This window comes from Mus caroli, unplaced genomic scaffold, assembly GCF_978045245.1.
Source record: "Mus caroli unplaced genomic scaffold, Mus_caroli_1 scaffold_15, whole genome shotgun sequence".
NCBI classification, from domain to species: Eukaryota; Metazoa; Chordata; class Mammalia; order Rodentia; family Muridae; genus Mus; species Mus caroli.
In genome coordinates, this window is record NW_028227270.1 from 102,049,837 (window position 1) to 102,064,790 (window position 14,954).

Genomic DNA, 14,954 nt, shown 5'->3' on the forward strand with positions numbered 1-14,954 from the left:
GAAGGTGATTTAGCAGTGATGTATGACAGGAAGGACAAACTAAGTCTGGAATTCAAGGAGATAGTGGATGCTGGCCTCATTTAGTTGGCATCTGCAAATTGCTGACATACACGACTGTCGTGGCCTGAATGAGATGACCCCATAGTCTCAGATTACTTGGTCCCCAGTTAGTGATGATCTCCAAGGAGGCTTGGATGGTGTAGGCTTGACGGAGGAAGTGTGTCATTGGGGTAGACTTTGAGAACTTAAAGCCTTGCTCAATTTTCTGTTTGATCTCTATGTCTCCTGCTTGTGAATTAAGGTATGCACTCCCAAATTCCTGATCCAATTGCCATCCCTGCCTGCTGCTACAATTCCACCTTGTGATAGTGATGGACTTAAAACCCTCCAAAATGCTAAGCCTCAAACAAGCCTTTCTTCTACACATTGCCTAGGCATGGTGTTTTTTCACAGCATGTAAAAAGTAACTAAATTTTTCTCTGGCAGTTACAGTGTTGGCATCTCACGTGAATCTGTATTTTACCAGTATTTTCTGAACATATAGAAAGAAGTGCAGAAACACTCCTGGATTCTTTGGTCTTGCAACACTGCAAAAGGCTCAAAGTTATTCTGGTCACAATGTGTTAGTAAGGCTCACTTCTGTGATCTCACTTCTAATAACAAAGAAAAAAACGTATTTTTTAATTAAAGTGACGTAGAGAATTATAATTCAGCTTGAATTCTGTCCTGATTGAAGTCTTTCTTTAAAAGGGGACCATCCAATTTTTAAAACCAGGGCTGCTGCATGCCTTAAGATTCCGAGACTGATGTTCCCCCACTGCATCCATCCCTACCTTAGAGATCCGACTCTCATCCTTCCGCTTGGAACTCTGCAGAGCCTCCAGATGATGGCGCGCACTATCATAATCCACGAGCTTCCTGCTGCGCTTAGCGATGCGATTCTGCCAACATGGAAAACACATGAACTGGAGAGGTCGTGACAGTCTCTGACTGCCAAAAGTCAAAGGTCAAATGCTTTCTCTGATGAAAGTAGCTGAGGACTGTAAAAGAATCATTGTACTTACGGATGTATGTATGTGCCTGTGTGAGCACAGTTAGAGAACAAACTACAAGTGTCTGTTCTCTCCTTCTAGCATGAGGGCTTCTGAGATTGAACTCACAGGGGTTATCAGGCTTGGTGGCAAGCACCCCTCCATGCTGATCCATTTTACTGGCATGGAAGGTGAAGATTTTAACAGGAGATAGAGGTGAGCAGGTATAAGAGTAGGTAGAAGACAGCTAGAAATCAGAAGAAAGCTTCTAGACCATTGTGCTTTAAACAGTGCCTGTTCTGATAATAATGAGGCCAATCATGAACCGCTAACAGCACATTTCCATCAAAGACCCAGAAAATCCTGGAGTTGCTTTAGGGGAGCAAGCAAACTGGACTATCTGTTAGAATCTCCACTTATTCTTTTTCTTTTTTCTTTTCTTTTTTTTTTTTTACTATTGTCAAAGAGGATATATTTTGAAAAGTATGCAGTAAAAACTACTTAGTTATTACAGACTTAGAAGTATCAAAACTGAACCTAACACTCTGGTCTAAGGAAATTTAAACATGTGTAATAAGCTACAGGTATCCTTACAACATCGATATTTTAAGCTTAGCAATGACTCCAAAGGATTTTTTTATTTTCCTCTTAACACATTTGTACATAATCAAAAGATTCTTGTAAATGGCTATCATTGGCTTTTCATTTTCAAAGTTTTACTTTTCAAGAGGTTCCGAATACATTCAATTTTGAGAGCTGCCAAATTTTTGGTTCTGGCAAAGAAATGAAATTGGCAATTGTTGGTGGCATTCTTGGATTTTGTCAATTTTCTAACCTTTCAAGGAGTGTGCTTAGGAGATGCTCTAGCCCCTGAAACCAATTTGTGGCCAGAGGTTCACCCCAGTAAGGAAGCCAAGTGAAGTATGGGGTTTAAGTCAACCTCAGTCTGTTTCTCCAATACTACCATCTTCTCATCTTCCACACATTCTTTTGCAAAGGAAGAGGGGAGAGAGAGAGAGAGAGAGAGAGAGAGAGAGAGAGAGAGAGAGAGAGAGATCTTTCTTACTGCATATCCAAGGATGGCAGATGGATCAGTGTGGGCCTCTCCACTTATTCTTAATGTGTTGTAGTCTGCAGATAGGAAGCTACACTAGGTTTTGCTTATAGCAGTTTATGATTATGATATAATATGATTATAATAGCAGTTCCCTAAGACAGATTTACTGCCTGAGAAATCTCTTCTCAGTATATCATGGTCCTTTATGTATTCGAATCTCTAGAGCTAATGTACCACTTTGAAAATGCTTGTGTTCAGAACACAGGGACACTGCTAGCTCATTCCCATGGCCACCTCATTAAGGAATTTTCACAGCCTTGGTCCAGAAATCACAGACCACTAGGTATTGACCAAGATTTTGATCAGGACTGAACTTTGATCAACCAGGACCATTTTCATTTGCATGACCCCTACTTGCATAGGGATCATGTAGATAGTAATTATGTGCACAGTGGCCAATATTAAGTGCCCAGAAATGAGGAACAGCCAACATGGGCTCTTTTCCTTTCTCCAGGAAGCAGCCCAAACATAAGCTCATTCTAACCATACAAGGACTTTTTCAGGACTGAGACCTCCACAAGCTCAAGCAGTCATTGTTCCAGCCTTTGCAAAAGTCGGTAAATCTGAGTATAGCACGTTAGTGGTTCCTATGCACTAAACTTACACTGGCCTTACACTGACTGTCCTCTAACTTTAGCTTGTATTTGTATCCTATCAAGGTGTCTCTCTCAAGATTGAATAAACACACATACACACACACACACACACACACAGAGAGAGAGAGAGAGAGAGAGAGAGAGACAGAGAGAGACAGAGAGAGACAGAGAGAGACAGAGAGACAGAGAAGACTGTAACCATGATTCAAGGCTGAAACTCTGGCAGGTAAAGTGATATCTTAAGATTTGTGTTCCATCCTTTCAGAGGTCAAACTATTGAGACAATAGACCCAAAAGTATTAAAATTTAGCCTACATATGGAGAGGGACAGCTAAAGCCCTAGCACTAGCCAAAGGAGGAATTGATCTCATGGGAAGAGATTTCACACAGCTTCAGCACCTCACCCTACAGCTAAACCAACTCACACATACTTCCTGGCTTTTGTGTCTTGTACTCTAGAAGGTTTTATCACCACCTTAGCAAAGATTGAAGCCCGTCCCCTCTTTACAGTGATGCACAAACTGTTCATAAAATCATTTTATCAATTCCTTCTTCCTTGTTCCTTTAAAAACACAGGGCATCTGAGCATCGAGTTTGTGAGCCTAAGTGCTCAGTGACCAAAGCATAGATCCGGGAAACTATAAACCTAGAAGGGAAGAAGTTCTGACTTGTAGACACCTAGTCCTGTCAGAGTCGGGTCTTAAGATCACTAATAACAAAAAACAAAGGCTGTGCGAATGAAGGGAACATGAGCAGAGCACACTGATACACATATAAAAATGAGAGAACATAATCCCACACTACACTATGTATATATGCTAACCTAAGAAGTAATTTAAAAGCAGTGTAACTAAAGTACAACCATAAGAACCACAGTGTGCTAAACTTTAATAACCAAACCAAGTACAAAACAATGGACCAACTGTAAAATACTTAAAAGTAAAAAAAAAAAAAAAAAAAAAAAATTCCAAGTAAGACTCTGCCAAAAAAAAAAAAAAATCCTCCTAGAAATTAAAGTGAAAGAAATCTTTTTCAATCAAACGAAAACAGGGAATTCATTGCCAACATAATGCTTTTGATCTCTTAGGTGGAACTGCATGAAGCCGTAATTACTATAAAGGACAAAAATCAAGGCAAATATATACAACTGCCTGCCTTTACTGTTAATTGCATGAAAGCATTACTAGCCATTCAGAACAAAAAGAAAACAGACAGAAAAAAAAAACCAGAAGCAATGTATTCTGAAGCTTACAACACATGTGAAGGTAATGTAGGTAGATAGAGCACAAAGAGGAGTCAAGAGGTCTAGAGTGTATCACTAGGCTTGCAGAAGATGTCGCATGTGGTTTAAATCAAATGCAGCTAAATATGACAGTGGAAAATGTATGTGTAAAAGTGGATGGTAATCACTAAAATGCTTAGTCAAAAGGTTGGAACCACTAAACAAATAAGGTAAAATATGCTGAATTTTCAGATCTAAATTCAGATTCTGAGTTAATTAGCCTGAGAGATTTGACATCCATGTGCTTTATGTCTCTGCAACTTTCTAGTTGCACCCTGCTGGACTAATAATAAGCACCATTTCATTTAATAAAAACCTCTTAAAATGAATATGCTAATAAGAGGAAAAACAATGTTAATAAGATATTTATGTTTTTATATAACACAGTAGTCACCCATGAATCTGCTCAGCATCCTACAGTATGGATATGGTAAGAGCTATTTCCATTTTACTCAGAGAGACCTGGAATTTGCCTAGAACTGTTCACCATCTCTGAGCCTAACTGGCAACAGGAGTAGATGAGGTGAGAGAAGCTTCACACAAGGTAACAACTGACCCTCCAGAGTGGGAGGGCGGGGAGGGCGAGCGCCTTGAGCACCTGCCAGAGGCAGCCTTCTTCCAATGTGCACCTTCCGGGCTCTCTCCTGTCTAACTTCCTGTCAGTCTTTCCCTGCTCCTGGAATTCCGTTAACAATGCCCCTCCCAGTGCCTCCACAGACTCTGCTGACTATTCAGGATAACTTCTCCACAGCCCGCCGACACGTGTGACATGTAGATTCAGAAGCGTATTTAAACTGAGCAGCTTCAGATCTTTATATTCATTCCAGTGATATGTTTTTCTGTCGCTACCATTTCCTCATGGCCACGAAATGCTTCAAGACATACACAGAGTACCTTCGTGATGGTCACTGAGCTAGCCTACGTGGGGGAGAGGGAATCCCTTCTGCAAGGCTAGAGGACCATTTTTGTCAGAAAAGTGATAATGCCCATTATTTTTAACAAGCATCTGTTTCTTTCTATGGGACAGAAGCTTGTGTAGCAAGCAGCCCCTCAGAGCTCTTTTGTATGGATGTGCCTCAGCCCCAGAGACATCTTTAATATCTTACAAATAGCAAATCATTAGCTTTTGAAGATTGCATTGGTCTTTGAAAAGAGCTGAAATGCAGTCGTTACCATGATCAGGGTGAGGTGGAAGAGTACAGTTGGAATGTGGCTTTTGTTTGAAAAGTGAGTGCAGTGCATCTTGTGAAACATTTCCCTCTAGAAGTGGCAAGGCCCTCACAGGAAGTAGCTTACTAGGGTGAAAGTAAATATTTTAAGATCTGTCATTCACTTGACACAGATAGTTCTGTGCTATAAAAGTAAATCAATCCTATTTTTTCGTATATGATATTTTGGAAGTTTGGAGCAATAAATAAATAAATACTCAAAGATTAATAAGAACAGAGTTAACTCAGTAATTTTTTCATACAACCCGATTCTAATTAGGCATCCAATACTAAACTTAAGTAAGTCAATTTAAGTAATGATAAAAAACTTAATTGAAATTCCTCATCAGCTTAAATTTCTGTAGTTTAGAAAATAATTCATTACAATTTTTAAAATTCTCTGACAACCCCAATTTGGAATTCATTTGGGCACACTGAAGTGTGCCCAAAATATATGCTTAGTTATTCATGCATGGGTGCCAACTTGGAATCTAAACTATATTTTATAGTAATTCCTCACAGCTATAAGCCCACCGGGGTTGGTGACATGTGGGTTCTTATTTTAATATTGAATTTAGATGTCAGCACTACACAATGGGAATCACAACATGGACTGCCCTGCCAGTCACAGCTCAAAAGTCAAACATCATCCTCACGAATGGTACTTGAGTCTTCTGTGATAGGCTATAGTAAATGCTTGGGAATTTGCCTGAGGTTTTAAATGCATGTGGCCTGTTGATTGTAATGGGAGTCAAGGAAGTCAGTTTTGGTCTATGCCAAATATCAAATTTTTCCACTCAGTTCATCTTACTCATAGTGTTCTTTCCATCAGAAACCCCTTCATTACATAGCCACTAATCATCATTTGATGACCATAGGGAGTCTTTTCCTAATTCTAAATTGGACTCATTGAAAAATATAAAACTTCAATGTAGCTATTCTTCAGTCTCCAAGTTTTCTCTTTCCTGAGATACCCTTAATTATTTGTCATGTTGTAGGTTTTCCAATCCTCTGCCTTGGATGACAATTTTGTCAACATAGCTTAAGAGTAAAGGAAACAAGGAGAGGAGAGATTGATTCAGCCTCTTCACATGACACGAGTTAAACCTTAAAGCACATCTGAAGGCTACTCTGCCTTCAGAGTAGCACGAGGAAGCCCTGAATCCTGCTATTACGAAATACCTACGTATGCTGCAACTGCAGGATCACTCTGTGCGTGACTTCAACTATGTACCTCAAGAAAGGGGCTCCGTGGTAAAAGTTCTACTGAGTATTACATCATGTTGACTTCAAATAAACTGAAATGAACAACCAGTACAATCAATTATAATTAATAGGACAAGAATACTATTTTCCTTATTCTTGTCTGACTTCCAGATCTTGGAGGAATGGAGATTAAACTGTCATGCAAGAGAGGTAACATCAGAAGATCGAGCAGTGAAGCCTAGTTTCTGTTTCTCTCCTGGATGCACTGATTCAAACTACAAATCAATTCTCTTGTGAAAGACAGAAATTAGGTGAAAGGCTTCTTGCATAAGCAGCAAGGACAATTAAAAGCCATGGTTGGCAGACACTCTATAAGCCTACAGTCAGTTGACATAGTGCCATTGCCTGGCATAGCCCAGGGCATATGGCTGCTATGCCCTGACTCCCAGCTCCTACCTGAGTACAGACTCTCAGAACTTCTATCTGACAATGAACTTTGGTATGGTATCCCTAGGGTGGCTCCCTTGGGCCAATAAATATTCAACAAACTGGGAAGCCAGTGCGATCCTGGGTGACACTCGAATCTGCAACAGAATGAGTCACCATCACTGTCTCTCGAAGCTCAGTACAAGCCTAGCTTTTTAAATGTCCAGACTCCTTCTCCTTAGGAAAGAAAAAGTTCAACAATTGTGTAGTGGCCCCATTTTTAGCCCTGTGGTAGGAGCTTTGCCCTCAGCACTGATGGGGTCTAGCTCTCTCTAGATAGTTTGAGATTTCCCAGAGCAGATGGACTTGGATAAGCATACAAAATATATTCAACCAAAACAACATGGAATCTGATGTGAAGCTTCACAGCTTCCTTTTCGAAGGCTAACGTTTAGTGTAGATAAGTTTACTAAGCTGTATAGACTTTGGGTCTTGTTAACTTTGACGCGTAGTATTCTTACTCATTAGCAAGGATTTTTCTCTTAAAAAAATAAAGTTTATTTTTAAAAGAACAGGAGGTGGGTTGTACTACAGAAAGACTGACAGGTTTCTCAAAATGTAACTGGGATGACTATTAGGATCAGTCCAAGAGGAGACCATCAAGAGGAGCGCATCAGAAACCAGTGACAGTGGGGGTCAGAAACTCTACAGAACCAAGGAGGACACGAAATAGAGCAAGCACATTAGAATAAACAGGCACATTACTGTGCACAGTTAAGTTCCCAGCCTGTCTGAAAGCACAACTACTGAGACTCCGTTTATCAATACACAGTCTGTGTCTATCACAATCCCGAGTCCCTCATCAAACTCCTTATTCTTAATCGTAAGGATCTAGTAAACTCTCGTGGTTGCCTTCTAGACTTTAATGTTTGCTGATAGTCAGGTGGCTGTTCTGTCTAATGTATCAATGCCTACACAGAGACTCTAGGAAAACGAGGACACAGGGAAGAAATCTCTAGTGATAATGTTAACACGGGGAATCCATCATTCAGATTTGTTTTGTTGACATGTGGCCACCAAGAGGAATATATTTGGAGAGATCACTTACATTCTTGCCCAGAAGTCACCAAAGGCTCTTTATTCAGTCTGTAGGAGCAGAAAAACTCGTCCTCCCTCTGAGTGGTGATGTGGAGAAGCCATTTCATTTCACCGTGTAGCCAAAACCAGTGCATTCCCTATAGGAGGCTTCCTGGTATTTGTTCTTGACTACACAGAAGGCCAGGTGACAGTGGATTTGTAAAAGGAGATGCCCCAGATGTCCACTGGTGCTGGTTCATAACCTCCTCACCCTGCTAGAAGGCCAACATACCCTGACTCCATTTTGAGCACAGAAGCAAAGGGGCTACTGCTGCACATCTGTTGCATACAGATGTTTTTTTCAAACCCAGCTTTAGCTACAGTGGCAGTTCCAGATCTACGACATTCAACCATTCACCTCTTTATTTACCCTGGTAGGGGCGTTAAGAGCCAATGCTATTGTTTTAAACATAATTTTTTCACATCCTAAAAGGCTCATATTTCGATTTTAATCAGAAAAATTTAAGGACAGCAAAACACACAGGTGCACTGTGACTGCATGTGAAACTAACAGTGAACAGTGAAATATCAGATTTCTCCTTACATTTACAGTTCAGTTTCCCCACTCCCTGTGACCGTCATTTATTTTAAAGAAAATCACCTCATACTACATATAAAAAGGTTGGAATAGATTTTAGGTATTTGAGTTCTGATTTTGTATCTACAGGTTTGAAAAGACTTCTGTAAAGAAAGAAGCATTGAAGTGTTCACTAAGAGGCCACTTTGATTTCTGTAGCTGGATTTTATTTCACGATAATAGATTTAAAATACATACTTAAATAAATGAAAAGTTACAAATGTCTTCCATTTCAGCTTGAGAACTTTAAATCCCCCTCTGTTGCCCTGATTTTAATAACTGCATGAGACCATTCAATTATTTCCTTCACACGTGGAGAATGAAATACCTTTATGTCAGGAAACTGGCCCAGGTAGGTGTCCAGTGTCAGCAAGGAGCCATCCACTAGCTTTTGATGGAAGTCTTCCCACAGCACATCACACTTCTAAAGGAGAAACAGAGAGATAGTGACTCCGTAAGCCCAGACACATTTCATCAAACTGCTAAAACATCTAAAATCAAAACACATAGTAAGCAATACTTCCTGAGATATTAGAAGAGGCAATATGAACTATGACCTAATTAGGATGCAATCAAACTTCAAGGCCATGTGGTCAGTGTTCTAGTTAACAATACAAGCTAGGAGCTTGGCTTGTTTAAAGTATATCACTGATTCTGAGATACCGAGGAATGCAGAGGGTTTATCAGATTCCCAAGTTACAATAAATGGCCATTGGAGTGAAAAGATTGAGAATTCCTGTGAGACAGCTAACTTACCTACAGCAGTTGATGAAATTAGAGCCAACCCAGAGAGAAACAAACAACAAAACACAGCTGAAATATTATGTACACAATGAAGAGAAAATGTATTATACCTTATTGACCATGAGGTATACAGTGAATTTAAAAAAAAATGTCTCCAGTACTTGTCAGTTCATCATATCATACTCGGGCTGTTACTTCCAAATTTCTTTAAGTAAGCAGTAAATCTTGATCTTGTTTAAAAATCAAAACAATACAAAACTAATCTAAAGGTGGAGACAGTGGCCCACATCTCTAATGTCTGCACTTGGGAAATAGAGCCAAGAAGATCAAGGCCAGCCATAGCTGGACAGTGGGTTTGAGCCCAGTTTAGGCTACCTGATATCATTTACAAGAAAAAGAAGTTTTATTTGCATTTTGTTTCCTGTTTTGACCTTCAAAAACTAAATCCTAGTTATAATGCTCAAACAAAATTATTAAATTCATCAATTAAAAAAGGCTCATCATCTGTTGTGAGTAGACACTCTGAACATGTAATGATCAATTGCTCTATGGTCCAAAGGATGATGTTTGAAACTGGAGCTGAGGGTTCAGATGTCCTGGAATCCACAGGGGCTAGTGTAGCATAGCAGCCATTTCATTAAAGAACCAGTGTCGATAGGAGCATTGCGGTGGACAAAATGTAATCCTACAATGGTCTGAGGATGGGAACACAGCTTTCCATAACTCTTTACATTTTCCTTGCTTCTGATGAGTTTTGAGAATACTTTATTAGTCAGAAATGTACAAAGACAGATAAGCATTTAAAAACATGTTGTTGAAATATGATGTTTTCATATAGGGAAAATGTAAGACGACAAAAACACTTGGTAACTGCATTTAAAAGTGGTATGTGGGAACAGCTTTGCCAAATTCACATCCTGAAAGATTTTGGAAGATAGAATATATCTAACAAGACCCACTCCCATAGATAAACCCATTTTCATTTCAGTTCTAATGATACGATGAAGATCAATATCGGGGTATCAGCACTGCCACGCAGCAGCCAGAGACTCACTGTGAACCCCTGCAGAAGCTCCTGAATTAACCTTCCCTTGGGCTTTGACTCCATCATCTAACTCAGATCTTCTGTTTCTAGAGGAGCTCTATTGACCCACCTGACATGACGACATGACAAACAATTGCTCTTCTTTTCACCAAAAATCTTGGAGGGGGGATAACTGCGGCCTAGAAGCTCTCTCCCATCAGTGACAAGGACATGTTCTGAGCACTGATGAGAGGACCTTCACACAAAGGCTTCAAATGTGATTTCTGTTAGTATAATTGGCATTATTTCCATCTTGTACATGGGAATTCCAAGAAGATAAAAGAGCTGCCTGAGGTGACGTGGCCCTTCTTGCTGTCTGTTCTGCTCCACTTTTCACAAAGTGGTGATGCTCATGTGCTCACGTCTTGAGGGCTGAGTGACCTAGAGCTGTCGTCTTTAATTCAGGTGTGAGGGTATTTCTAAGTCCAAGGCTGCCATAAAGTTCAGCTGAGTTTAGTGACTGGACTAGCTGTGCTACAGAGGGATGGGTGAGCTTCTGAGATTTTGTTTCTGCATTCCAGGCAGGCTGACTAAAAGGGAGAAGTGGGGAGGGGAATGAAATCACTGCATGGAAATCAAGTTGATAAAAGGCTCAGCCACAAATAGCTGTTACAACCTCTAGTGTGTAATAGAAAAGAGCTATGGTTATTTTTAAGAAAAGCAATCTTTAACCCAAAGTTCAAATGGTTTCAGAATCACTTTCCCTCACACTACAAGTTGGGGATGGCTTAGGTACTAGAACTCTAGGCTGCATTTTTAGTATCTCATCTTGGTTTGCGATTCATGCTCTGAGGTGGAGAAGTGGAATGTGGACGGAGCACTTGACTTCTGGAAGCCACACGGGGCCTCCTAGAAGTTGCCATCCAGCTCTTACCTCACCAACCATCTTTACATCTTCCCGTCCATACCAGTCTGGCTCGTAGACTTCATGTAGAGATTCAGTGAGCTTCATTGAGGCCTCCTGCATACCTGGCATTGGAGAAAAACAGTTGCATGGAATAGGGAGGCATTGCTTTTTTTTTCCACTGCTTTGCTAAGTGGCACAGAAACAACTGTGAAGGCACAGCTATATCTTTCCTTGAGAGACTCTGAGCCTTACATTCACTCTCATGCTATACCTTCTCAGTTACTTACACAATGGCAGCAAACCACTGGGTCTCAGGAAACGTTAACAGTGTCATTCATCTGAAAACTGCAACAACAGTGTGCTCTAGTCGCCTGTTAAAGGGAACCTAGCAAATCTTTAGAACACAAAAATAGTAGACAAAGCTACAAAATTCTAAAAGCAAAATTAATCTCGGATCACTGTACAGAAATAAAGTACTTTTGAAACAGGTAGAAAGAGTATAAATATGACTTTTGTATGGATCAGATGTAAGTGGCTTAGTGATTTAGCTAGTAAAATTGTTGAAAGTGGTTACAATTCAAAAGGAACTTTCTTCTTAAGGTGACAAGTAAAATGTATTTATCTCTCAAAACTAAATATAGTTTTGAATAAGACCTTCCAGAAAGCTTTGGCTTCATCAGCCTATGGGTCTAAATTTTCCTTGCACATTGGTAGGTGGCAAACACGCTTATTAATAATCGTCATGCTGTGAAGCTTCTTTGAGCAGCAGAGGTATAAAGCACCTCTGGGGCTTTGCCGACGCTATCCACTTTCTTCCTCCTGACATGGTCAGACTCAGCAAAGCATAGAGGATAAGATGCAAATGCTGGGTCTACATGGAGGCGCTTGTGAATGACACCAGAATGATAGGCAAACAGTAGCCAGAAGGCCCCACCTGGTCACATTAATGTCTAAGCCGTTATCACTAGGAGGTTGATAGAGATTAATGCAGTGAAGCAGAGATTGAAATCATTTGTAAACTGAAAACAGTCACATGACCTTTAGACAGACAGTGAACAGTTCTGGGTTCAGCAAGGAGCCTAAATGGACAACATAAAAGAGGTCTGAGATGATAGAATGCATACATGAAGAGTGTGTGAAAGCCAGCATGTAATTGACATGGAACCTTAGGTTTTCCCTATCTCCCTGGCAAGTCTACATAACCAACGGTCCTCATACCCCTGAGGTTGGGTGTACCTCGCAACATAGGAACTGAGGAATCCTGTAATGAAGAGTGCACTACTAAGCAGGTTCAAGATGCCCTTGATAATGAGGTTTGAACCCCATGTGTCTGAAGAGACTTGCATGGGCATGCTGGAGCAAAGGCAGAGAGAGTCAGTGAGGATTCAAGCCCCTGTGGAGTTGGAGGAAGCAGAGGCTTACAAGTATGGACAAGACAAAGGTGACACCGAACCCATATCCACCCCTGTATTCAAGCAAGTGAAGATATATTCTCTCATGATAAAGCCACCAATGATGTGAAAACTACACCATCACATATATCATATTCACCCTGACCTGGCTACATGTAAAGAAATATACTCCTCCATTTTGTGACAAACAAATACTATGTATTTCTATAATCCCGACAACAAGGGCTCCTGGTATTTTCATTAAGTCTCTGTCGAAGTCTGATTAAAATTATACATAGCTAAGAATACAGGTTCTAGACAAGTTGGGGTATGCCACTGTCCATCAAATGATCTTTGCAGTGAAAAATGAAACTGGCCTCAAACAAAATTATGTAAAATTTTACTCATTAATGCTAAAAACCGCAATATTACAGTCATGTTTCTCTTAGTGACTGTCCATTACAGGGCATATACACAGAGAATTTGGAAAGAAGCCATCTTAACATAGAAATGGCTTCCAAAAAACTGATGCCATAGGTAACAGGTCGGTTGAGACCCAAGTGAAGAAGGGTGAGCCTTCCTTTTAAAGTGCACAAAGACTTTGGGAAATTTTAACAGCTGAGAAATATTTCCATTTAAATGTGTCTCTTAAAGTTTATGTTTTAGAAATGTAATTCTCAGTACGTCAGTGTTAGGAAGCGAAGTCTTCAAGCAGAGACTGTCAGAATACCCTCAAGAATGGATTAATGCAACGATTGAGCAAGTAGGCTCATCAAGAGGGCAGAGTCTTCTAAAGAATGAGTTCTTCACTTCTCTCTCCTTGGCTCAGGAAATGGTTATGCTGTGGTGTGGCAGAGAAACTTTCCAGATGTGGGACTTTGCATCTCCAGATGAGCCAATTCAGTTTCTATTCTTTAAAAATTACCCCAAAGCACAAAACCAAACTAAAACAAAGAACTTACTATGATAACAGAATATAATATAAAAGAGCAATAAACCAGGCATAAGGGTGCATGTCTTTAATCCCAGCACTTGGGAGGCTGAGGCAGGTGGATTTCTGAGTTCGAGGCCAGCCTGGTCTACAGAGTGAGTTCCAGGACAGTCAGGGCTACACAGAGAAACCCTGTCTCAAAAAACAAAAACAAAAACATAAACGAAGAAGAGCAAACATGTAAAGTCCAGTTTCCCTACAAAGTAATTAATGCTGAATTCATGCTGAAACCTACTGTTGGCAGTTAATATCTATTACATGATATAGGATTAGTAATTTATAAGCTTGTATATAAACTACACAGTACCATATATAGGAAGAATACTCAGTTTATATTAGATAGGAGCCTCTATTCAAAATTTTGGGCTTTTTCCAAAGTATTTAGTAAAATAGATTTCCATTTGAAGCCAACTTCATGAGCTTATTTTTATCCTCTAAGAAGAATGGTAGATATTGCACTCCAATATGAAGAATGGTAGATATTGCACTCCAATATGAGTATTCTTTGTTTGCATAGCCTTGAGGTAGATGTTTTAGTTAAAAATAATATAGCTTATATAGAACAATAAGCAACCACTTCAATAAGCCTGTAGAATATTGTCACTGGAGTCACACTACATTGGAAACAGTCCTCCCTGCAAAGGCACAGTCTACATAACAGAAACCCCAGACCCAGGCAAAGAAACCTCCCTTCGTATTGTTGGTCAGGGTGTTCAGAACAGCTAAAACAATATATAGGCTGCTGCCATTTTTACTGGGTACCTTCCAGAACTTGAAGGTAAAATTCTATTTCTGAAGACACACCACACACTCCAGACACTGGACTCAGAGGAATCAAGCTAGAGCTGACCTGGGAGCCTCCTCCCTGAGGACTAACTAGCTCTTACAGTATTCAAAGTGCTATTCAAGCAGCCAAGGGAGAAAAGCAATCAATAGTCCTCTCGAAATATAAAGCTTACAAATCCCAGTAATGACAAGCAAGATAAGATATCCCCAGGGGAAGAGTAGTAGCACTTTTACCATAGGGGCTACCAACTGCTATCTAATTGGACTTAAGGCTGCTCAATGGGAAGAAATTCATGCTTAGGACTATAAACCTAGCAAGCTACCAGTGGCTGGAGGAGTAATGGACCCTAGAGGATGAAAACCCTAAAACTGTCAAGTTTCTAAATCAATAGGTTTCTAACTATGCTCTAAAGTCTTATCCTTATACCTACAGTGTGTTATCACTCATCAAAGAAGCTTATTCTATGCAATGGACAGAGGCTGCTGCAGAGATCCAAAGATGGTCAAAATGCAGAGAATAAATGGCCACAA

At 40.1% G+C, this 14,954-nt stretch overlaps 1 protein-coding gene across 4 annotated transcripts in view; it reads right to left on the reverse strand.

Moving 5' to 3' along the window:
- The window catches only part of Amph (amphiphysin), a 199,797-nt gene that overhangs the window by 61,700 nt on the left and 123,143 nt on the right, over positions 1-14,954 (reverse strand). For all 4 annotated transcript variants that reach the window (XM_085831274.1, XM_085831273.1, XM_085831272.1 and 1 more), the window contains exons 4-6: positions 11,283-11,377; positions 8,909-9,004; positions 834-941 (exon numbers count right to left, since the gene is read on the reverse strand). In XM_085831274.1, coding sequence (XP_085687400.1) covers positions 834-941; positions 8,909-9,004; positions 11,283-11,377 — 299 coding nt within the window. The remainder of the gene's footprint in view (positions 1-833; positions 942-8,908; positions 9,005-11,282; positions 11,378-14,954) is intronic.